At 37.1% G+C, this 22,324-nt stretch overlaps 4 protein-coding genes across 4 annotated transcripts; 2 read left to right on the top strand and 2 right to left on the bottom strand.

The window, feature by feature from the left end:
- The first annotated feature begins 3,129 nt into the window (after positions 1–3,129).
- Positions 3,130–6,683, top strand: LOC18017666 (65-kDa microtubule-associated protein 1). Its single transcript, XM_006401414.2, has 10 exons — positions 3,130–3,277; positions 3,885–3,978; positions 4,071–4,274; positions 4,373–4,618; positions 4,691–4,906; positions 5,045–5,200; positions 5,286–5,597; positions 5,699–5,786; positions 5,872–6,020; positions 6,110–6,683. Exons 2-10 carry the CDS (start codon positions 3,907–3,909, stop codon positions 6,425–6,427), a joined length of 1,761 nt encoding a protein of 586 aa, XP_006401477.1. The 5' UTR covers positions 3,130–3,277; positions 3,885–3,906; the 3' UTR covers positions 6,428–6,683.
- A 651-nt stretch (positions 6,684–7,334) lies between these two features.
- LOC18017665 (peroxygenase 2) lies at positions 7,335–8,932 on the top strand. Its single transcript, XM_006401413.2, has 6 exons — positions 7,335–7,483; positions 7,592–7,741; positions 8,013–8,098; positions 8,197–8,291; positions 8,390–8,515; positions 8,621–8,932. The coding sequence occupies exons 1-6, from the start codon at positions 7,369–7,371 to the stop codon at positions 8,784–8,786; spliced, it is 738 nt and encodes a 245-aa protein (XP_006401476.1). The 5' UTR covers positions 7,335–7,368; the 3' UTR covers positions 8,787–8,932.
- A 700-nt stretch (positions 8,933–9,632) lies between these two features.
- Positions 9,633–12,773, bottom strand: LOC18017664 (mediator of RNA polymerase II transcription subunit 37f). The gene is made up of 6 exons (XM_006401412.2): positions 12,610–12,773; positions 11,872–12,139; positions 11,578–11,792; positions 11,242–11,484; positions 10,428–11,145; positions 9,633–10,333 (listed from the first exon to the last, which is right to left on the bottom strand). The coding sequence occupies exons 1-6, from the start codon at positions 12,662–12,664 to the stop codon at positions 9,826–9,828; spliced, it is 2,007 nt and encodes a 668-aa protein (XP_006401475.1). The 5' UTR covers positions 12,665–12,773; the 3' UTR covers positions 9,633–9,825.
- A 3,422-nt stretch (positions 12,774–16,195) lies between these two features.
- Positions 16,196–19,647, bottom strand: LOC18017663 (indole-3-acetate O-methyltransferase 1). Its single transcript, XM_006401411.2, has 4 exons — positions 19,506–19,647; positions 18,450–18,869; positions 17,882–18,157; positions 16,196–16,598 (listed from the first exon to the last, which is right to left on the bottom strand). Exons 1-4 carry the CDS (start codon positions 19,614–19,616, stop codon positions 16,245–16,247), a joined length of 1,161 nt encoding a protein of 386 aa, XP_006401474.1. The 5' UTR covers positions 19,617–19,647; the 3' UTR covers positions 16,196–16,244.
- Between the last annotated feature and the right edge of the window lie 2,677 nt (positions 19,648–22,324).

Genomic DNA, 22,324 nt, shown 5'->3' with positions numbered 1-22,324 from the left:
GTTTTGCTGAATGGTGAGGAACATGGGCACATCCAACCCGAAAGAGGCATCCGTCAGGGTGATCCATTATCTCTTTTTCTTTTTATCTTGTGTGCTGAAGCCTTAGTCCACATTATGAGCAAAGCCGAATTAGAAGGAAGAATTTGTGCTATGAAACTTTCGTCAAAATGTCCTTCGATTCAACACATGTTGTTCGCAGATGACAGTTTGTTTCTTTGCCGAGCTTCGCTTAGAGAATGTTCTGAGTTTTTGAGGTGCCTCAAGCTGTACTGTGATTCATCTGGTCAAGCGATTAACTTCCAAAAATCCTCGATCACTTTTGGGTCAAGACATTGATCCGATTTCTCGCAGGCTGCTTTCAAATCTCCTGAACATTGATAAAGAGGGAGGTGCGGGGACTTATCTGGGCTTGCCGGAGTGTTCTAGTGGTTCAAAACAACAACTCCTAGCTTTCATTGGTGAAAAGTTACACAAAAGGCTGAGTGGCTGGTATGCTAAAATACTCTCGCTGGGTGGTAAGGAGATCCTACTCAAATTGGTGGCGATGGCTCTTCCGGTATATGCGATGTCGTGCTTCAGGTTGACAAAGCACCATTGTAAGAAGATCACAAGTGCGATGTCAGCTTTTTGGTGGAATGCTTGTGAGAAAAAACGGAAAATTCATTGGATTGCTTGGAAATCAATGTGCAAATCAAAGCAGAGTGGTGGGTTTGGTTTTCGAGATATAGAAAATTTTAATCAATCCCTTCTCGCAAAACAGGCTTGGCGTATTTTAAATGATCCTGAAAGCTTGATTGCTAGACTGTATAAAGGGAGGTATTTTTCATCTCGAGGTTTTCTGGAATGTGGGCAAGGTTTCAGACCATCGTATGCCTGGCGTAGTATCCTCCATGGGCGGGAACTTCTTCAGAGAGGTTTACTAAAATCAATTGGTAATGGTCGGACAACTAAGGTGTGGATGGAGAGTTGTATTATGGATGAACAGCCTCGACGACCAGTAAACCGTCAGATTTTTTATGACCTGGAATTGAAAGTGGATTCTTTGATTTCATCAGAGGGTCAATGGCGTGAGAATCGGGTGCGCGAGCTTTTCCCTCCGGTGGATGCAGAGCGGGTTTTGCAGTTGCCTATTGGCAATGTGGAGGACATATTTATATGGGCATATTCTAAGAATGGAGCCTATTCGGTGAAAAGTGGGTATTGGTTTGCTATTAACCATCCCTTTATACCGCCCCCACAACGATCCACCCATGATCAGCGCAAGATCGATGTCAAGAACCGTATCTGGAAACTTCAAACCTCACCGAAGATCAGAATCTTTTGGTGGAGAGCAGTTTCTGGTGCTTTGGCGGTTGCAGACAGATTGATTTCGCGAGAAATGAATATGAATCCGTCGTGCCCGCTGTGTAACCTAGAGGTCGAGACGATTAACCATTCCTTGTTCCTTTGTGACTCGGCGCAACAAATCGTTGACAGAGCTCACCTTCCTCCTTCGCTCCCGGCTTTCTCTTCAGACCTTGATGATAATGTGACTTCTCTCCTGAATGTCATGGAGGATCCATTAGTGGCAAAGAATACGTGTCTTCTTATTCCATGGTTACTTTGGAGCATATGGAAGCATAGGAATTCAATTATCTTTGCTAACAATCGGAAGACGCCAGCTGTGATTGTTCAGAGAGCTACAGAAGAAGCTACCCTATGGTCCAAACTTAATGAGCCCTCGGCTCTAGAGGATCGTAACAAGAAGTTCTTCCATCTTGTCGATTCTAGATGGCAGCCTCCTTCTCTGGGAGTGGTGAAGTGCAACATTAACGTGGATTGGAGAAACAGTAGATATATGAGTGGTGGTGCTTGGATTGCTCGGGATCACCAGGGTTCTACTTTGTTTCATGCCAGAGAGGCTTTTACACCATCGCCAAATAGAGTGGTAGCAGAGTTGAGGTGTATAATCTGGGCTATTCAGAGTCTTCATGATATCCATGCGAACGAGATAATGATAGTTTCAGATAATATTTCTGCAGTGGAGGCAATTTCGAAACCTCTCCTATGGCCTAAATATCGAGCCTTGACTAGTTATATTGCTCACCTGTGCAATGGGTTCAGTTTCTGCTCAATCAAACAGGAGACTGTGGGAGCTAATAGAGCTGCTCGTGAGATCGCAAAAAGTGTTACTCGTGATGGCCGGTTTTAGTCGTACCTTGCAAGGGGTGGTCCAGCCTGGCTGCATAATCTGTTGCATTAGTTGATTTATTTAAGCATCTTTAAACTCTTCCCTTAGGTGTTTGATGCTTAGTGTTAGCCTTAGGCTGTTGTTATGGTTTTGTTGCTATTCTGTTCGTAATTAATAAAAGTATCAGACGTTAAAAAAAAAATTAGTCTGATAGATTTATTTATAAATAAACCCCTAAAAATAGGAGGCAATGCTAATTTGAAAACACAGTTTTATACACTTTTTCTACATATAATTTTCTATCTCTTTTCTTTTTATGTAAGAATTATACACTGTCAAAGACGCCAACGTTTGTTTTGAGTTTTTCAAACTACATTTTATAATTCCATTTGACTTTTAAGATATTGGATAAATAATATATGTTTACCTTTGTCTTGAAAGGTTCTAGATTGATGACTACTCTTTGTTTCTTACGTACGCGTAAGGTGTTTTATCCTCTTGCCTCTTTAAAAAAAAAAAACATTATTCGATTTACTACAACTATACTATTTTTTATTCCATTAATTTATTTATTTACCTATTATTTTTTTTAGAAAAAACACCAAAATATCACAGCTTAATCTATCATGATCTGAATTAATGTTTGTAAAAAAAACCGTTTAGTTAGAACATGTTTTAGAATTTTTATTTAGTTCCGGGAATAACTTGTAAGACAGGAAAGAAGCTAGGTAACTTGTGTGGTCAAACAAGCAAAGCACAAAGTCAATGAGGAGTAAAAAACACAATTCTGTCTAATTTTAAACAGTGTCATGTTTTGTAATAAAGCAGGAAAAGTAGGGGTGAATTATATTTTTCGCTGTTTTGTTAATTGGAGTTTCCATCGTGTACTAAAAACTACAAAGAGTGGGTCCTACACCACCTCTCCGTCTCTTCCACCTCCTCCATAGATAGATTTTTTTCTCCTTCCTTTGCTAAAAAACATTTTCTCTCACTCTCAATAGTGAGTTTATTGTCACAGAGCTTCAGATCTAGAAGAAGAAGAAGTAGAGTGTTCTGGAGAGAGAAACCCCCCATTTTAAAACCCTTGAAAATCAAGTCTCAATCTAGGTAACTAAAGCTTCTTTTTTTTTTACCATTTCTACTGTTAGATTTGATCAATTGGAGGTTTTCTAGTCCGTTCCTTTTAGTTTTTTTTTATTGCTTTGGTTTTATCACCAATGCTGTTCGATTCCCTTGAAGTTCGTGTTTTCTTACTGAGATCTGCTTCCTTCCTCCGTCTTTTACTTGTGCTTGATCGGACTTTATGTTTTGCGTTCCTTTAGCTTGACTTCGTTTGCTTTCTGGGTCACGCTTAGAAAATGAGCTTCGGAAGTTCAGGGTTTTTGTTTCCGATTGATAAAGTTCTGTTGAATGTTTGGTGAGTGGAGTTAAATATATATATTTTTTAAATGTTTGATTAGAGTGATTAGGGGGTTTTGGATTCCGAAAATGATTGTAACTTGGATTGAGAAAATCTATAGAATATCTTCGGGTATCTGTTATTTTGCTCCTAGCTTCGCATTTTTAGTTCAATTTCAATACAATTTGATGATTAAGTAAGATCTAACACAACTAAGTTTTAACAATGTCCATTAATCACTGCGAACTTCTGTGTACCGCACTCTTTGTTTAGCTATGGTCTCTAACTGGTATTTGTTTTTGATATTTTCGGCAGAAAACCTCCTGATTTCACGAAAATGGCGGTCACAGATGCTGAAAGTCCTCTTCTTGGGGAGATTACTTGTGGTACCTTACTACAAAAGTTGCAGGTTAATCTCACAACCATCTCTTATCTTAGCTGCTGGGGGTTTACTCTCAACCTTGTATAACGTGAACTTTAAAACAACGTTTTTTTAAATAGGAAATCTGGGATGAAGTTGGTGAGAGCGATGAGGAACGAGACAAATTGCTTCTTCAGATAGAGCAAGAGTGTCTTGATGTTTACAAGAGAAAAGTTGAGCAGGCTGCGAAATCCCGAGCTGAGCTTCTTCAGACCTTGTCAGATGCTAATGCTGAACTTTCTAGCCTCACAACGTCCCTTGGAGAAAAAAGCTTTGTCGGCATTGTAAGTTTTTTTGTACACAGTTTAGGAGTGGAATATGAAATTGGTATGTCTTTTCTTTTGTAAGTGATTTATGTCTTTTGTTTCTTCTGTTATTGCAGCCGGATAAGTCTTCAGGAACGATCAAAGAACAACTTGCTGCTATAGCACCGGCTCTTGAGCAACTGTGGCAACAGAAAGAGGAGAGAGTCAGAGAGTTCTCTGATGTGCAATCACAAATTCAGAAGATATGTGGAGAGATTGCTGGTGGTTTGAGCAATGAGATTCCTATAGTCGATGAGTCTGATTTGTCCCTGAAGAAGTTAGACGATTTCCAGAGCCAACTCCAAGAGCTCCAGAAAGAGAAGGTAAGAAAAGTTACTTGGGACCTCTCTATATATGGTGATGATATGTAACTAACGTGCTTTTTGTGTTGGCAGAGTGACAGGTTGCAAAAGGTGCTCGAGTTTGTGAGTACGGTTCATGATCTATGTGCCGTTCTTGGTTTGGATTTCCTAAGCACCGTCACAGAAGTTCATCCGAGCTTAGATGAAGAAGCCGGTGTCCAGTCTAAGAGCATTAGCAATGAGACACTCTCAAGGTTGGCTAAAACCGTCTTGACTCTTAAAGATGATAAGAAGCAAAGACTTCAAAAGGTAAAGACAAATCTCTCTGCATCCTAAACTTGTTTAAATTTTTTTTCGATAGATTGCAGCTTTACTGTTTGATTATCTGAGCTGAAACATGATAAGATGACGAGATTCATTAATGAATATTTGTTTTTGCTGTTTCAGCTCCAAGAGCTGGCTACTCAGCTAATTGATCTGTGGAATCTGATGGATACTCCTGATGAGGAAAGGGAGCTTTTTGGTCATGTTACTTGTAACATTTCAGCTTCAGTCGATGAGGTCACTTTGCCAGGTGCTCTTGCACGTGATCTGATCGAGCAGGTATATTACATTGCATTGATCAATATGCCTATGTGTTCTAAAGTAACTGTTACTCTTTTGCTAAAACTATATGTTTTCTTTGAAGGCTGAGGTGGAAGTGGATAGGCTTGACCAGCTGAAAGCTAGCCGAATGAAGGAAATTGCTTTCAAGAAACAATCTGAGCTTGAGGAGATATATGCTCGTGCCCACGTAGAGATAAACCCCGACTCTGCTCGTGAGAGAATCATGTCACTGATTGATTCTGGAAATGTTGAACCTACTGAGTTGTTGGCAGACATGGATAGTCAGATTGCAAAGGCTAAAGAAGAAGCGTTTAGTAGAAAGGATATATTGGACCGAGTCGAGAAATGGATGTCAGCTTGTGAGGAAGAGAGCTGGCTAGAAGACTACAATCGGGTAATGCATAACTTCTCTCAAACACATACCTATGGTACATCATAACACATTAACTTAAATTGGATCTTGAGCTTTTCCATGGTTTTGTTTAATGAGAACAGGATCAGAACAGGTACAGTGCAAGTAGAGGCGCGCATTTGAATCTCAAGAGAGCTGAGAAAGCCCGGATTCTGGTTAGCAAGATTCCTGGTATGTGTAGAAGATATAAATGATAGACTTAACAAATTTCTCTTACATATCCATGTCTTATTGGATCTTTCGTGTTGTGCAAAAGCCATGGTTGACACATTGGTTGCCAAGACACGAGCTTGGGAAGAGGAACACAGCATGTCCTTTGCCTACGATGGTGTTCCATTGCTAGCTATGTTAGATGAGTACGGTATGCTTAGGCAAGAACGAGAAGAGGAGAAACGGAGGCTGAGGGTAAGTTTCATCCATTTCTACTCGATTAAGGTAAAAGGTGAAAATGTTAGTCAACTCCATAAGCTCATATCGTTGGTCTTAATGAACAGGAACAAAAGAAGGTTCAAGAACAGCCACACGTAGAGCAAGACTCTGCCTTTAGCACCAGGCCAAGCCCTGCAAGACCGGTCAGTGCTAAGAAACCGGTGGGGGCACGAGCTAACAACGGAGGAGCCAATGGAGCACCAAACCGGCGTTTATCTTTGAATGCAAACCAAAACGGAAGCAGGTCGATTGCAAAAGAAGGAGGAAGAAGGGAGAGTCTCAACAGGCCGGCTGCTCCTACAAACTACGTTGCCATTTCGAAAGAGGAAGCTGCATCATCTCCGGTTTCTGGTGCTGCAGATCAAGTTCCAGCTTCACCGTGAAGATAAGAAAGGAAGAGATCTGTAGTTTTCACTCTGTTTGTGAGTTGGTTGTAGGAGAAAAGGCTCTATGAAACACCTGAAAGAAGACTAAAAGACATTTGAGAGTAGAGTGGTGTAGTAGAATGTGTATGTGTATGTGTTCTGTGTTGTTAGTGTTGTTTTGATAGTTGGTATCATCTTGACTTAAAAACCCACCTTTTTACCTGCAATTGGCTTATCTAAGGGATTATGGGGGTAACTATAAGCCTGGGCAAAATCACAAGTTTTCTATTGAAAAGGTAAAATGAGGGTTAATGTAACTATTCAGACGTTTATGAAGAGATACAAATAAAATATTAAGAAGCTTTCAGGGCAGAAATGAATAACTTTCCAAAGAAGAAGAGCTTTTTGTGGCAGTTAAGAAATCAGAGATTTTTTGTGGGCCCTGATATACAAAGCCCATAAGAACCTGAAGCATTGTTCACTTCAGCAGCCTAATAAATCAAGCGTCTTTTGGTTAGTTCGGTTAACTTTGTTTTTGCTCATTTCAATCATGCTCGGTTATGTAATTTTACATAGTAGAAATCTTTGGTATATATAAAATATTAATTTTTGTAGAGATGAAATTTAGTGAAAAGAATATTAATTTTTGTAGAGATGAAATTTAGTGAAAAGAATATTAATTTTTGTAGTATTCGAATTGATTCTATTCAGTCTATTCGGTGTAACAAAATTGTAAAGGTTCAGTTTGGTTTGGTTTTTTAGGTCCATGTTTAAGTGACAAGTGTGTCCTTGACTCATGTGAAATGTAAAATTAGTAGAGATGGCAAACGATGGCATTGTCGCGCGTGCATGTCCGCCACGGAGCATCGAAATATATTTTGGTCTCCTTCTCCTCCTCCTAATTCTTCATTTCTCTTCCATAGTTGTATACTTGTATTGAGAGAGAGAGAGAGAGAGAGATGACGACGATGGAGATAATGGAGAGAGACGCAATAAAGACGGTGGCTCCTTATGCTCCGGTGACTTATCACCGCCGTGTTCGTGGTGACTTGGATGACAAACTTACTAAGCCTTGTACTTCTTCCTAAACCCCCATATATCTATACATATTCAAATACTCGTATTTATTCATGATGCGTGTCACGTACGGTACATAATAAATGTTTGATATTTGTTAATTAGATTTGCCGAGAGCACTAGAAGCACCAGACATGGATCACCCTCAAGGAACACCAGATTATAGGCATAATGACCTTAGTGTTCTTCAACAACACGTCGCTTTCTTCGACTTGGATGATAATGGCATCATTTATCCTTCTGAAACCTTCTCTGGTAAATCATTTACCTCAAATCTTTACGTACAATTAGACCTTTTGACGCGTGTGATTGGAGCACTCTCGAACGGGGCATCAAGTCAAGATATATATATATTTTCTTAGAATTTGTGTTTTTGAATGCGTATAATTAGATACTCAAAGAAATGAAGAATTATTCAAACAAATATAATTAAGTTCAATAGAATAATCTGCCTATGGCTTCTAGATAGCATTATGTACATATCGGTTTATACATTTACATATACGAATTTGAATTCCACATACAGGGTTCCGGTTACTCGGTTTCAATTTATTTGCATCACTTATCTTCGCTGCTGGTATCCACATAGCTCTTAGCTATGCCACTCTCCCGGTACGATCACATATTAATATCTATTTTTGTTTAATTTATTTAACCGTACCGATCTTGTTATGATTGGTATATATTATAATGATTGATGAAATTTATAGGGGTGGTTACCGTCTCCGTTCTTCCCTATATATATACACAACATCCACAAGTCAAAACATGGAAGCGATTCTAAGACATATGACAATGAAGGAAGGTAAAGTAATGGCATAACCGTGACCTATGACCTATGTTATATGTATACAATTAATGCACCAAGCTTTTGCTTTATATATGTGTGTGTAATTGTGGAAGGTATACACCAGCGAATCTTGAGTTCATGTTTAGCAAATACGCGAGGACAGTGCCAGATAAGCTGAGTCTTGGAGAACTATGGGACATGACTCAAGGAAACCGCGATGCATATGACTTTTTTGGCTGGTATGTACTATTATACAATGATCAAAAAAAGGGGGTATGTTTGCCTTTTATAATTAACCGATATTTGGTTTCCGATGAAGAAGTGTTTTAATAATTGGTGTGTAGGTTAGCGAGCAAGACGGAGTGGGGAGTGCTGTATGCGTTAGCGAGTGATGAAGAAGGATTCTTATCTAAAGAAGCGATAAGGAGGTGTTTTGATGGGAGCTTATTTTACTATTGCGCCAACAACTACACCGAGATCAAGCAACACAAGACCTACTTCACTGATTAGTGATTAGTGAGATGATAGTATAATTGGTTCTTTGTAGTCCAAGGTGACACAAGCACGTACACTTCTGAACGTACAACTTCCTTTTGTAATTCAATAATGAACCGTAAAAGGATTCTATAGTAAATCGAACTGTTTTATTTTGTTTAGTTTCGAATTTTTAGTATGACTTCAGTTTTAATCGGCCGGTTGATTTGGTTAGGAACCCGACATAGAATGTAGCAAAGACTTCCGTTTTATAAAATACTCGATGTTTTAGAAATTTTACTCTTAGAAACAATAAATATGCATAATAATATGCATTATTTTCATGTCTTTTCACTTTTTAAATTTTTTTTCACACTTATTAAATGCAATATAATCATTATAAATGAACTTTAGCTTCACTTGATATTATTGGTTTGTTTACATATAAACATTTATTATTTTAAAATAATTAAATAAAATATGTTATTAAATCATTCTTGTAAAATGTAATAGCATTAAATACTTCTAAAACATCATCTATTTTGGAACAAAGAAAAATCTTAAAACAAAGAAAAATCTTAAAACATCATCTATTCTGGAACAGAGGGAATAATTTAAAACGAAAAACAAAAGCCCTAAGAAAGAAAAAAACAAAAATAAGAGTTAAAAACAGGCACACGAACGATGTTTCTTTTAATTAGTCCTTTTTCATTTTATTTTGGTTATTACAGGAAATATTGTTACACTTAAAAAACGAGTGATGCGAATGTGTACTTATTAACGTGGTCTTAAAAGTTAAAACCACCACCATCATATGCTTATGTGTCGTTAATTATAATGTATATGGATTTTACACGCTGCTATAACTGGATCAGATGAGCATAACGAGAACGTCTTACTACTTCTTAATCTCTCCCCCTTTCCTATCCATTAAAATAAAGAAAATAAAAACATACAAAACAAAGAAAAAAAACAAGACTTTGTCTCTCTTTATCCTCAAAATTTTACCAAAACGTCTCTCTAATGCTTTAGACAAGTCAACAATAAGAATAAAAAGAAGAAAACATTAGACATTTCAGAGCTCGTCGTGAGACTCATCCTCCTCCTCGGTCGCTGAATCTCCTGCAGCACCTGGTGCACCACCAGATCTCTGATAAACGGCCGTGATGATTGGGTTACACACTGCCTCTACTTCCTTGAGCTTCTCCTCGTAATCTTCTTTCTCCGAGTTTTGGTTCTCGTCAAGCCACTCCAAGGCTTCTTTGGTCGCTGCTTCAATCTTGTCCTTCTCGTCCGCCTCCAATTTGTCAGCGAGCTTGTCCTTGTCGCTCACTTGGTTCTTCATGTTGTACACGTATGTCTCCAGGCTGTTCCTGGCGTCGATCCTCTCCTTCACCTTCTTGTCTTCCTCTGCAAATTCCTCTGCCTCCTTCACCATCCGCTCAATCTCTTCCTGGCTCAGTCGACCCTTCTCGTTTGTGATTGTGATCTTCTCTGATTTACCACTCGCCTTGTCCTCTGCTTTCACGTTCAGGATACCATTCGCGTCCACTTCAAACGTGACCTCGATTTGAGGTGTTCCTCTGCCAAAAACCAAATAAATGAGTCCCTTATATTAATTCACAATTTTTACTTAAGGAAAGAGACGGAAATGGAATATTTTTTAAGAGACAAAACCTTGGGGCCGGTGGGATTCCGGTGAGGTCGAAATTCCCGAGCAGCCTGCAGTCCTTGGTGAGACTTCGCTCACCTTCAAAGACCTGGATGGAGACCGTTGTCTGCTGGTCTTGGTATGTCGTGAAAACCTGAGACTTCTTGGTCGGAATAACCGTGTTTCTCGGGATTAGCTTTGTCATCACTCCTCCCACTGTCTCGATACCCAAAGTGAGTGGAGCAACGTCAAGAAGAAGGATATCTTTCGTCTCGTCACCGCCTTCTCCGCTCAAGATACCACCCTGAACGGCAGCACCATAAGCAACAGCCTCGTCCGGGTTCACACCCTTGTTGGGCTCTTTCCCTTCAAAGAAGTCCTTCAACAGCTGCTGAACCTTTGGGATCCTTGTGCTTCCACCAACAAGGACGATCTCATCGATCTGGCTCTTCTGTAGACCAGCATCATCCATGGCCTTCTTCACGGGTCCCATCGTCTTCCTGAACAAGTCATTGTTCAGCTCCTCGAAACGAGCTCTCGTCAGTGGCTCAGAGAAATCGACACCATCGAAGAGAGACTCAATCTCTACACGTACTTGGTGCTGGCTACTAAGAGCTCTCTTGGCCCTTTCACATTCCCTGCGGAGCTTACCGAGAGCCTTGTTGTCCTTGCTGATGTCCTTTTGGTGCTTCTTCTTGATCAACTTGATAAAGTAGTCCATAATCCTGTGGTCAAAGTCCTCACCTGCATAAGATCACAAAGACAAAAGGTGGTTAGCACCAACATCCATACGAATTTCACACCAAAAACATGCATCTCTGTGGTCTTTGGGTAAGTTACCTCCCAAGTGAGTGTCACCATTTGTGGAGAGAACCTCAAACACTCCATTATCAATGGTCAAGACACTGACATCAAAGGTACCACCACCAAGGTCAAAGACGAGAATGTTCTTCTCACCGCCCTTCTTATCAAGACCGTAGGCAATAGCAGCAGCAGTGGGTTCGTTGATGATTCTAGCAACGTTGAGACCAGCAATTACACCAGCATCCTTGGTCGCCTGCCTCTGGGCATCGTTAAAGTAAGCTGCACATAATCAATGCCAGATAAAGAATCAATTAACTGTATATACACAGATGCATATCTCCAAGAGATACTGACAACAAGCAACAAGCTAACCTGGAACAGTGACAACAGCGTCCTTGATTTTCTTTCCAAGGTAAGCTTCAGCTGTCTCCTTCATCTTAGTCAGAATCATGGCACTGATCTCTTCAGGAGAGAAAACCTTGGTCTCACCATCCTTGATCTTGACTTGAATGTATGGCTTGCCGTCCTTGTTCACGATCTGGTAAGGTACAAGCTTCTTGTCCTTTTGGACTTCTTTGTCCTCGTATCTGCCATAACCCAAAACAAGAATTAAAGCAACAGTCCATTTGCATTGTGAAAAAAAGAAGAAGAAAACAATGGAATTACTTTCGCCCGATCAGTCTCTTGACGTCGAAGATGGTTCTCTCTGGGTTAACAGCCGCCTGGTTCTTAGCAGCCTCACCAATGAGCCTCTCGGAGTCGGTGAAACCAACCCAGGAAGGTGTAATACGGTTTCCTTGGTCATTGGCAATGATTTCAACATGGCCATTCTTGTAAACACCAACACAAGAGTATGTTGTACCAAGATCTATCCCTATAACTGTTCCCAACTTGTTGGCCTCTTCTTTAGCAGTGGAAAACGCAAATAGACATCCTGAACCATATGAATCCCAATCGTCAATAAAACTACATTATCCAGGGATTATCCAGGAAACACAAATCTCTCAACTACATTATCCAGGAAACACAAATCCTAATTCAATAATGGAAACACAAATCTCTCAACTACATTATCCAGGAATTATCCAGGAATACTGATAAACCCGCCACCTAATTTTCTCAATACATTATCCAGGAATGAATATCTACGGAACAATTATCTTTAAGATCATGGTTACCCGTGAGAAACGAGATCTAATCTTAAAAGATGGTAAAATTGTAAGCAAACAAAACGATGAAATCACAAGGAACAACGAAATAATGATAGTTAAAATCAAACATGAATGCAGAGGCTGATTATGACGATTTGAGCAGACTATAGAGATACACAAACCTCAGAGAAGAACATGCTCATACAAAGACAATTAGATCGAGACGTATTAGAGTAAAAGCAGAATCACTAACCGAAGAAGATGATCGCCAGCACAACGGTGCCGTTTGCTCCAAACGAGCGAGCCATATCGAGTGACTGTGTGTATTCGATCTCCCTTTTCTCTTTAGATCTTCGAACAAGAGCTCTTCTTCTTCTCCTTCTTTTTTTTTGGATTTTTTTTTAAGTTTCAGTTCCTCTGTTGAATGGCTTTTTATATAGTCCCCGAATGTGATGGCGCTTTTTAATGGAAGAAATAATAAAAACTTTACGTCACCGAAGATGACTTGGGCCAATTATATCGCGATGATCTATAGCACCAGCCAATCAGAGTAGGTCTCTTGTGTTGGAGTAATCGTGGCCGTTGGTTACCTTTTTATTTTTTCGGCAAACAATTTCATTAATATAAAAATACGGGTACAAAGTCAATATACAAAATTTCCAAAAAACAAATTATTACATATGCAAATACAGTAAAATCTCTATAAATTAATAATGTTGGAACCATGATATTTTATTAATTTATCGTGATATTAATTTATATTTGCTTCCCGCATATAATTTTCTAAAAATTAATTTGGAATAATATTATATTTCAAAATTTTGACAAATCTCATAATATAAATTATGATTAACAATTATAACTATCACAATAAAATAGTCTTTAACACTATATTGGATTACCAATGTAAAAATATACACGTTCATAAATTTAAAATTTAGAAAAAATCATAGCTATTATCTGTATTAAAATTGAAGATAATACTATAATACATTTAAAAATATTAACATGTAAGAAAATTACTTATCACATCAAAAGATCTTCATAAAATTTTGAATGTATATAGTAAAACATTAATAATCTATAAATTAAGGGTATATGTGCCATATGTTAAGAATGACATAACATAAGAAGTTAAATTTGATGATGCTTTACAAAATAAAGTTGTATCCGCTAACGGATGATTAAATCCATTATTTTCCTTCTCTGTATTCTTTCTTTTTTTTTTAATGCGAATTGTGTGTTTACCTAGCAACTTTTGGCTAAACCTTGTAATTACACACAGCATGATAAACCCCAATGCCTCCGTTGTACGAAGTTTTGTTTCTACAATTGAATACCAAAGCTTCTGTATCCAATTCCTTCCATCAGAGTTTAGCTTTAACTTTATACCTTTGTTGATTGATGCATATTCATGTCTTGTCGAGATCCTCCATTTATGTAGATAAAAAATCCACTTAAACATCGATGATCTCCGTTTTACAATAAATATCTTTGCAAAGATTTGATCTTCAAGATATATACGTTCTTCCCCAGTAACCTCCATTGATAGCAAGCAACACCAACATCCATATATCTCTTTCACTAGATCCATATGGATCATACAATGTTCAAATTGAAGGTTATTTGTTTCTTCAGCAATTCCAAGGGTAAAATTTAGCAATATCTTAAAACAATTTTCTTCCATAGCTAATAAGAAGTTCAAAGTTCGATATAGATATCGCCAAACAATTTTGGACAGAGAAATCTCCAAAATTGAAACAATAGCACACCATCCCATCAAAAGGATGATGAAGAAAACCCTCGTACATAAGTTATTCTTACGAGACACCTTCTAGAAGATGGTAATTCTGATGAGAATCATTCTATTTGCCGAGACAAGACTTTCCAAAAAAGGAGAGACAGAAACCGTCGTTGATAACCAACAAATTGTCATGGCCAATGAGAATTGTTCAGAGAACAAAATATGAATGGTGGAGACATAGATAAGAACGGGGGACAAAATCGATCTAAAACTGTGCATTCAAAACAGATTTATAGAGATTATTCCTATGTACAAAGCAACGATGAGAAATGAAAAGCAAAAGGAACCGCCGACGGAGCCAGCGGTCCTGGAAATCAACAGCAGCGACGAACAGAGACCAAGCGAAGGAAGGCAGTTTCTAATTCGCCTTACGAGAGAGGAGGTTTCGTCCATTGGTTACCTATTTCGTTTATTTCTTCTTGGTTCTAGAGAATGGGCTTTCTTCCTTTCTTACGTTAGGCCCAGACTCTTCTTGAGTCTTCTTGAGTAGTCTTCGTTAACTATTTTGCGGCCCATTAGTTCAGAAAATATTTATTTATTTTTTTTGTTAAACTGTAAATATCATATACATGAAAGATTGAGTTTGCAATAGCAAAGCCCAAAGCTTGTAACCATGGCAAAAAAGAAATAAAAAACATGGTTGCAAAAGAAATTACACGCCTAAAAAGTTAATACATAGGAAAGCTTTGAATAAAGTAATCAGCAGAGCCAGAGCTCCATTAGATGTCTGAAGTGTTTGCGGAGTCTCCTGGCAGAGATAGCATTTTTAATCTGCCTGTCCATTTCGATGAAGATCTGATCAGAAGGGGTTGAATGCAGAAGTGCAGAAGAAGTGCAGAAGAGTAGTGAAAATATTGTACTTAAGATTTAGGAGGGCGAGTTGTGACGATAAGCTACGACATAATACGAGAATTAAAGTAGCACTTCAAAAAGAGGGAAAAAAAAGAGAATTTTGACATTGATTAGTATCAAATTTTTTTGATAATCGGTTTTGGTGGAATCAGGGGTTAAACAAAAATGGATAAAAGAAACAGCTTGCCAAGCTGCATCAATATTGCAGCTGACTCTAACTGGCTGTGTGGTTAGAGTTGAGGTCGGAGAGGATTAATTCATTGAATGGACAATTTTGCAGAAAAGCAGAGAAATGTAATAAAAATGGATTTGCTCTCTCAGTACATGTCATATAAAATAAGTACGTGACCTATTTTATATATATACAAGGCCATGCATGCAACGAGCTTTTGCTATATATATATATATATATATATATATATATATATATATATGTGTAATTGTGGAAGGTATACACCAGCGAACCTTGAGTTCATGTTTAGCAAATACGCGAGGACAGTGCCAGATAAGCTGAGTCTTGGAGAACTATGGGACATGACTCAAGGAAACCGCGATGCATATGACTTTTTTGGCTGGTATGTATTAATATGTAGAATAATCAAATTGTGGGTGTGTTGCCTTTTACAAGTAACCGATATTTGGTTTCTGATGAAGAAGTGTTTTGAATTGGTGTGTAGGTTAGCGAGCAAGACGGAGTGGGGAGTGCTGTATGCGTTAGCGAGTGATGAAGAAGGATTCTTATCTAAAGAAGCGATAAGGAGGTGTTTTGATGGGAGCTTGTTTTACTATTGCGCCAACAACTACACCGAGATCAAGCAACACAAGACCTACTTCACTGATTAGTGATGATAGTGTTGGTTCTTTGTAGTCCAAGGGACACAAGCGTGTAGACTTCTGACCAACTTCCTTTGTAATTCAGTTATGAACCGTATGGTAAATTGAACTGCATGTTTTATTCTGTTTAAATTCGAACTTTGAGTATGAATTCAGTTTAATCCGGTTGATTTGGTTAGGAACCCGACATAGAATGTAACAAAGACTTCCGTTTTATAAAATAATTTAGAACGAACACTTTGCCTAACTATCTTAGTTTACATTAATGATAAATAAGCGAAGAAATGATACAGAACAAAACAAAGGCCCTAAGAAAGAAAAAAAAAAAAAAGAGTTAAAACAGGCACACGAACGATGTTTCTTTTAATTAGTCCTTTTTCATATTTTGGTTATGGCAACTAAGTAAAAGATAAAGAAGCAACAATATGGAAGAACTGCAAATTCACGAGGACGTCTTTGGCATGGCTAGTGGCTCGGCGTTCAACTCGTGTGAACAGCTCGTTGCTTAGCTCTTCGCCGATGTGAGCTTCCACGAGCACTCCGGCCACACTCCGACAACTACTAGCAAAGGCACGACCAACCTCAGATGCATCGTCTGGCTCGCTCACCACAAGAGGACTCCCTCCTTTGTAAACAACAAGCTTCTCAATGGCGAATGAGCCGTTCGCTTCTACTACTTCCTTGAAATCTTGCAGGCTTGGCGCGTACACCGGAATATTGAATCCGTCGCGCTTCTCTGCCGCTACCAAACCCTATAACAACAATGTTTTGTTTTTGTTTTTAATATCTACGTGAATTCTCTTTTTTAATTGCTACGGTAATAACTGAGAACTATTGATAAAATTATGACGTTTTACCAATTGAACTAATGTCACTGGAAACAATTAGAATGTTGAATCGATTGAAGACAAAAAGAGGTTAACTAGTATGTCTGAATCATATAGCGAAAACACTACAGTTTAATAAAATTTCCGCAAAACGCAAAAAAAATGGTTTAATATTTTTTATTTTTAACAGCTTCATATAGTATATAACAAAATGACTTTTCAAACACAGGAAAAATGTGTAAATATAAGCAATGTTTTGAATGTTTGAAAATAGTTACACACTAACTTATATATCTTTATAGTTTTATAATTGACTTTAACACATGTAAAGTTTACTTTTTGGTAGTGACTATTTGACATAACGCTTTGTAATGATCATGTTATAAAGCAACGTAACAATTCTTGTTGAATCTTTTTGTATGTCTTTTTTATTACGGTCATCGTCGAATAACATGGCCTGCCGATTTTGTCTCTACAAGGTCATGATGTCGACTTTTTTAGCGACGCATATAAGATGATAGTCGCAATGGATGGTTCAGATTCATCTGAGGTCGATGAAAGGACAATCGGACGGATAGGAATGATTCTTACACTTAAAAGGAGTTATGCGAATGTGTACTAACGTGGTCGTAAAGCGACCACCATCATTTGCTTATGTTTCGTTATAATATATAGATTTTACACGCTGCTAAAAAGGGGGATATGGGTTTTATACAAAACTATTTCAAATTATTTTTTTTTGTCATAAAACTTAATTTCAGCAAACTTTCACATAACATTTTGACCCTGTAAACAAAACTACTACACTAGGTTTTGATAATTTCCTTAAAAAATATATTTTGTCAAAAATCTAAATTTCAAGAAACTTGTAAATATTAATTGATCCTATCTGCAAAACTAGTTTACTAGGTTTTATTATTTTACGAGTGGGAAGTTTAAAGTATCCAAAGTCAGGAGCTGCTGTAGTTTTCTAGAAAAAAGGTTAGAGACTTTTCCAAACAAGATCTTAAATTGGGTCAAATGTAGATTTCCATCGTATAGTGTTTATAAATTAGTAATTTTCATTTCTAGCCTTTATTATTATTAAAAAACCAAAAGGGAATGGGTTAAAAGTATAACTAAGACCTAGAGAGAGTGGTGAGATTAGTTGAGTACTTAATTTTAGTGAAAGAGTTAAGTAAATAAATTAGATAGGTGGTCGTAGGTACCTCGCGGACAAGGTCGTCCCAAGCGTCCTGAAAATGAGTGCCGAAGAGAAGACCGGCACCACCCTGGTCGGTAGGGTCCACAGAGGTACGACCAAGACAAACGAGGAACATGGCCCCACCTCTCTTTACCTCCGCCGCTCTTGCCCTCAAAAACTCCGCCAAGTCCGCCTGAAACTGCCGTTTGTACGCCGTCGCCGTTTTCTCTCCGGCTCCGTGTATGAACACTCTCCCTCTATTGTACGCCGCCGATCTCCTTTCCGTCACGCTCTCCGGCACCTACCATATAATTCCCCATATTTCTCTCAATACTAGCTATCACAATTTCATTTTCTTCTATATATTTTCTCTAGTTATTATTATAAATCCAAAAGAACTAAACAAAAATCACAAGTTCTCATCGTAACATATAATAAACATTGATAAACGTATTATTAAAGGTATGAAACAAAAAGAAAATAGAACCTTTAAAGCTTAAACTAAACGAACCGGATAATATATGCCACTAGTAAATAAAGTGAGCTATCGTACGTACGTTATGTTACGTAGAGTAGTGTGCATTTATATATACCTGAGAGAGCCAATGCAAAGAAAAGGCAGAGTGGAAAAAGTCAATGGTTCTCGCCGGGAAAAGTCTCCGGTAAAACGATCCGGGAACACCAGCGACGAAGTAAGAGCGGTTTCCGTCGGCTGCAAGGCACTCTTCCATGCAAGAGTTAGAGACAAGTGGTGGAAGAAGCTGAAAAAGAGTGTTGAAATCGTTGCTTGGGAGATCCGAGAAGAAAGCTGTGAACTCCGGCGGGTCGATTCCAGCCGACTCAAACCGCTTAGAGATGTGTTTGACTATGAAATCGATTATGTGGACGGTGTTTGCGCCGGAGGAGCAGCCGAGATCAACCGCCGTGAACGGTGGAGGACTAGCGGAGGAGTTTATGTGAACGTTTTCGAGTGTTTCTTCTAACAGGTGGAGCATGGACCGTGAGTGCATCGCCTGTGGAATATTTAGTTTTAACTTTTCATGAACTTCTTCATGAATTTAAGTTGATATTAGATAGATGTATTTTAGCAAAATAAAATAAAAATAGATATTTGTTTTTTCGTTATTTTTCGTGGTTTACTAAATACAGTATGTACGTGTCCATGCACGTCGACGCTGGCTCTATGATCTCAACATTATACGCATTTTTTTGACACATAGCTCATAGCTGAATTATTTAACTAATTATAAAAAGAAAAAAAATTAGCCTAACGTTGTCCTATCCCATTTAACCAAACCAATTCAGAAAAATATCACTCCAGAAACTGAACAAGAGAGGATATAATTCAATGAGTGATTTATAAAATGTTCGAAGAAACCGTAATAGAAAATTATAGCCGAGCGGTCACGAAAATTACATGATTAAAAATCTTATTGTTTTCGGCAACTGATTAACACGTTATTTAAAGGAAATCAATGTAAAATTATATATTCGCTAACCGACAATCGAAATTGGGCATAAACCCTTCTTAAAACGTTAAATGAAACATAATATCCCCTTTTGAATTTCCAAAATGTACTACTCGAGATTTAAGAAAAGCGATATTCTTATAACAAATGTTAATATATAGAATTATAAGATGAAGAGACCTGAGCTTGAGAGTTATTGGCATAGCTGTCTTGTCCTTTGCCACCTTTCATGCTGAGAAGTCTCTCGAGCTTCATGTTACATACAGCAACGTTGTCTCCCTTAGAACCCATTATCTTTTATCTCTCTCTATAACTCTCTTCTCTCTCGTTTATCTCTCTCTAGCTCTCTCTTGCACTTTGTTTTGTGAATGAGACAAGCTAAAAGAGACGACACATATTTATAGAAAAAGAGGACGACGACGACGATATGAAATGATAAATGTATAAATTAGTTGAATGGGGAAACATATAATTAAATGTGCCATTGCATACATATTGTGTATATACTGATTATTCATGCAAAAACAACGCATCATTATGTTTGTTTCCCAAAAAACAAAATATAATTATGTGGTGTACTTGTATCACATGATATATCATATATACATGGTTTGTCATTTTGTGCACTGTAGGTTATTATATTTTGTCAACTACATTTTCTTGTAGGGCTAATTGGAGTAAAGAATAGAACAATTTATATACACACACGTTTAATGGTGTAAATATCTGATGTGATATTTGCGGTTGTCATTTGAAATGAAAATATCTAAATTAAATAAGACATTTTTGTTATGTAAGTATAATTGCAGTTGTTATTTTAGTTTCTATATAAAAAGTGCACTTTTTTGCACATATCAACATAAGTAATTATTTTGAGTAATCATGATATACTAATTTTACCTTTTATAGTGTAAAAAATATAAAAGCTAAAATATTTCGCTCATAAACTACAAATATTTCTGTGATTAGAAAAAAGAATGTAGTAATTCCGTGGTTATATAGAATTTGTTAATACTATTGCTTAGGATATTTACTGGATTGACTATTGCGTTTATAAACTTTTTATATTTAATAGTAACTTTCCGTAAGTTGTGGAAAATATTTTTAGCTTTTCTTACATCAATATGCCCTGAATTCAATCTTGAATGCGACACTCGTATTGTGAATACAGAATATATTAAAAAAAACAACGTGTTGTTTGTTGATTTGTAAATCATAGCGGATAATTAGATCAGTGGTTGTGGTGGTTAATTGTAGTGTAATATATATGTTCTTTAACATATATGTTAAGACTTTTTTTTTTTTGGTAAAAGTATGTTAAGACTTTATAATTATGAATATGATGAATGATGATATAACATGGTACTATATATATATATATAAAGGGGCGGATGTAGTTGTGGAGAAGCAGGGTCAAGTGTCCCTACTCTTTTTATTTTTTTCTTTAATATTTAGGTAATTTTAATCAAAATAAATTTAATTTAATGGTAAAAAAAAATTTTACTCCCAACTAAAATTTTTTTATTTATTTATAAACTTATGCCTCCAACTAAAATTTTTTTTAGATCCACTACTATATATATATATATTATGGTTATAATATAAGTAAGAGGACTATAATTAAGTTTAGGGTTAGTTAATGAGTCTTAAGAATAAGAACTTATTGGCTGGCTTTAAATATTCATGATGAGAAAAATCAAAAGGAAAATGAATGTGTTTCCTTATGATTGCACCCGAGGGGACACTAGGAGTATACAAGCTATGATACGATTTTAGTTAGATTCATGCATGTTTCAAACATTCTTCATCCATCGCTTTTCTATCCAAAATCGTATTACTTACTTCAAAGTATTAGTCCTAACGATGGTCAGCTAATCTTTGGCTATCAACTAGCTCAAAAATGTGGTTAATTAGACGAGGTCATTAAAACTTTCGTTTTTTTTTACTAACATGAAGTTTGTATACGCTGAAACGGTCACCGAACGTAAAGTTAACGGATCGAACGTAAGGTGTGTCACACAGGCAAGGAAACGTTTAATCAAACTTATAATCTAATTTTTGTGTGTGTGCGTGTGTGACTCTTACATTGCATTCATCTGAACATAAAATGGATTCTTCAACTGATTTAAATCTCCACTAATAGCTGATTTTAGTGCGTAACATTGTAATTAAATCAATTATATTTGTCGTTTATATGGATGAGTAAATGTAAAAGTAGCATATATAGGGATAAGAGTAAGGCACGAGATTGACGCCGAAAATTCATGGAATCCAATGGAACAGAGAGAGTGAAGCGCAATATAACAAAAGAGAGTAGTTTCTTCATCATGTTGCCGGTTTGTTTTTAACTCTCTATCCATTTCTCTACATTTTCATCATCCCTATCCTAAAACTAGATGTTATTATTTTCTTGTTTCCCACCAAAATTAATTTAGCATACCCATAAGTAATGATAAAAAATATAGTAACAATATGCAATAAATTCTTTTTTTTTTTAACATAATAAAGATGCTCTATATTAAGAAGTTTAACTTCTCCAAATTTTTACGGGTTTTAGGTTTGAGGTCATTGAGGTTGAGGTTTAGTACACGTATAAAATGTTGGTTTCGGATTGTCCTTTGCTGCTTTGGGTTTTGCTGCGCATTTTGGGTTGGAAATGTATATTCGGGTTTAATTTGTCATAAAATTCGGTAAACACTTTCTTAAAAGTGCCGTACAACAAAAAACTATCCCTTTCTACAATTTACTGTTTTTTTTAATGTTAATCAGAATACTAAAAATGTGTTTACTGAATATTTTGTATTCGCCCAGTCTTCATAATATATAAAACGCAACCCTGTACCATGCATTGAATGAGGATCTGCCGTCTTTAGTTTTGATGGTCTCATGGTCATGCATGTTTTTCATTTGGGTGTTCAGCTTTCTATGGCTCACTGTAAATTCTATAGTGTCAGTCTTACCTTTATAATTTTTTGTAGTAAGCTTTTTATCAATTAGGC

Source organism: Eutrema salsugineum, unplaced genomic scaffold (assembly GCF_000478725.1).
Source record: "Eutrema salsugineum unplaced genomic scaffold, Eutsalg1_0 scaffold_2, whole genome shotgun sequence".
Lineage (NCBI taxonomy): Eukaryota > Viridiplantae > Streptophyta > Magnoliopsida > Brassicales > Brassicaceae > Eutrema > Eutrema salsugineum.
The sequence above is the reverse complement of the archived record's forward strand: the minus strand, read 5'-3'. Positions and strand labels throughout refer to the sequence as shown.

Excerpts from the sequence above, each read along its gene's own strand:
- LOC18017663 (XM_006401411.2), bottom strand. The coding sequence starts at position 19,616 with ATGGGTTCTAAGGGAGACAACGTTGCTGTATGTAACATGAAGCTCGAG. Across the intron at positions 18,870-19,505 it reads CCAATAACTCTCAAGCTCAG|GCGATGCACTCACGGTCCAT; the intron begins GTCTCTTCATCT and ends AATATTCCACAG. Across the intron at positions 18,158-18,449 it reads CTTTGCATTGGCTCTCTCAG|GTGCCGGAGAGCGTGACGGA; the intron begins GTATATATAAAT and ends ATTATATGGTAG.
- LOC18017664 (XM_006401412.2), bottom strand. The coding sequence starts at position 12,664 with ATGGCTCGCTCGTTTGGAGCAAACGGCACCGTTGTGCTGGCGATCATC. Across the intron at positions 11,793-11,871 it reads AAGAGACTGATCGGGCGAAA|ATACGAGGACAAAGAAGTCC; the intron begins GTAATTCCATTG and ends GGGTTATGGCAG. Across the intron at positions 10,334-10,427 it reads GGAATCCCACCGGCCCCAAG|AGGAACACCTCAAATCGAGG; the intron begins GTTTTGTCTCTT and ends GGTTTTTGGCAG.
- LOC18017666 (XM_006401414.2), top strand. The coding sequence starts at position 3,907 with ATGGCGGTCACAGATGCTGAAAGTCCTCTTCTTGGGGAGATTACTTGT. Across the intron at positions 4,907-5,044 it reads AGAAGCAAAGACTTCAAAAG|CTCCAAGAGCTGGCTACTCA; the intron begins GTAAAGACAAAT and ends TTGCTGTTTCAG. Across the intron at positions 6,021-6,109 it reads AGGAGAAACGGAGGCTGAGG|GAACAAAAGAAGGTTCAAGA; the intron begins GTAAGTTTCATC and ends CTTAATGAACAG.
- LOC18017665 (XM_006401413.2), top strand. The coding sequence starts at position 7,369 with ATGACGACGATGGAGATAATGGAGAGAGACGCAATAAAGACGGTGGCT. Across the intron at positions 8,099-8,196 it reads TTAGCTATGCCACTCTCCCG|GGGTGGTTACCGTCTCCGTT; the intron begins GTACGATCACAT and ends TGAAATTTATAG. Across the intron at positions 8,292-8,389 it reads ACATATGACAATGAAGGAAG|GTATACACCAGCGAATCTTG; the intron begins GTAAAGTAATGG and ends TAATTGTGGAAG.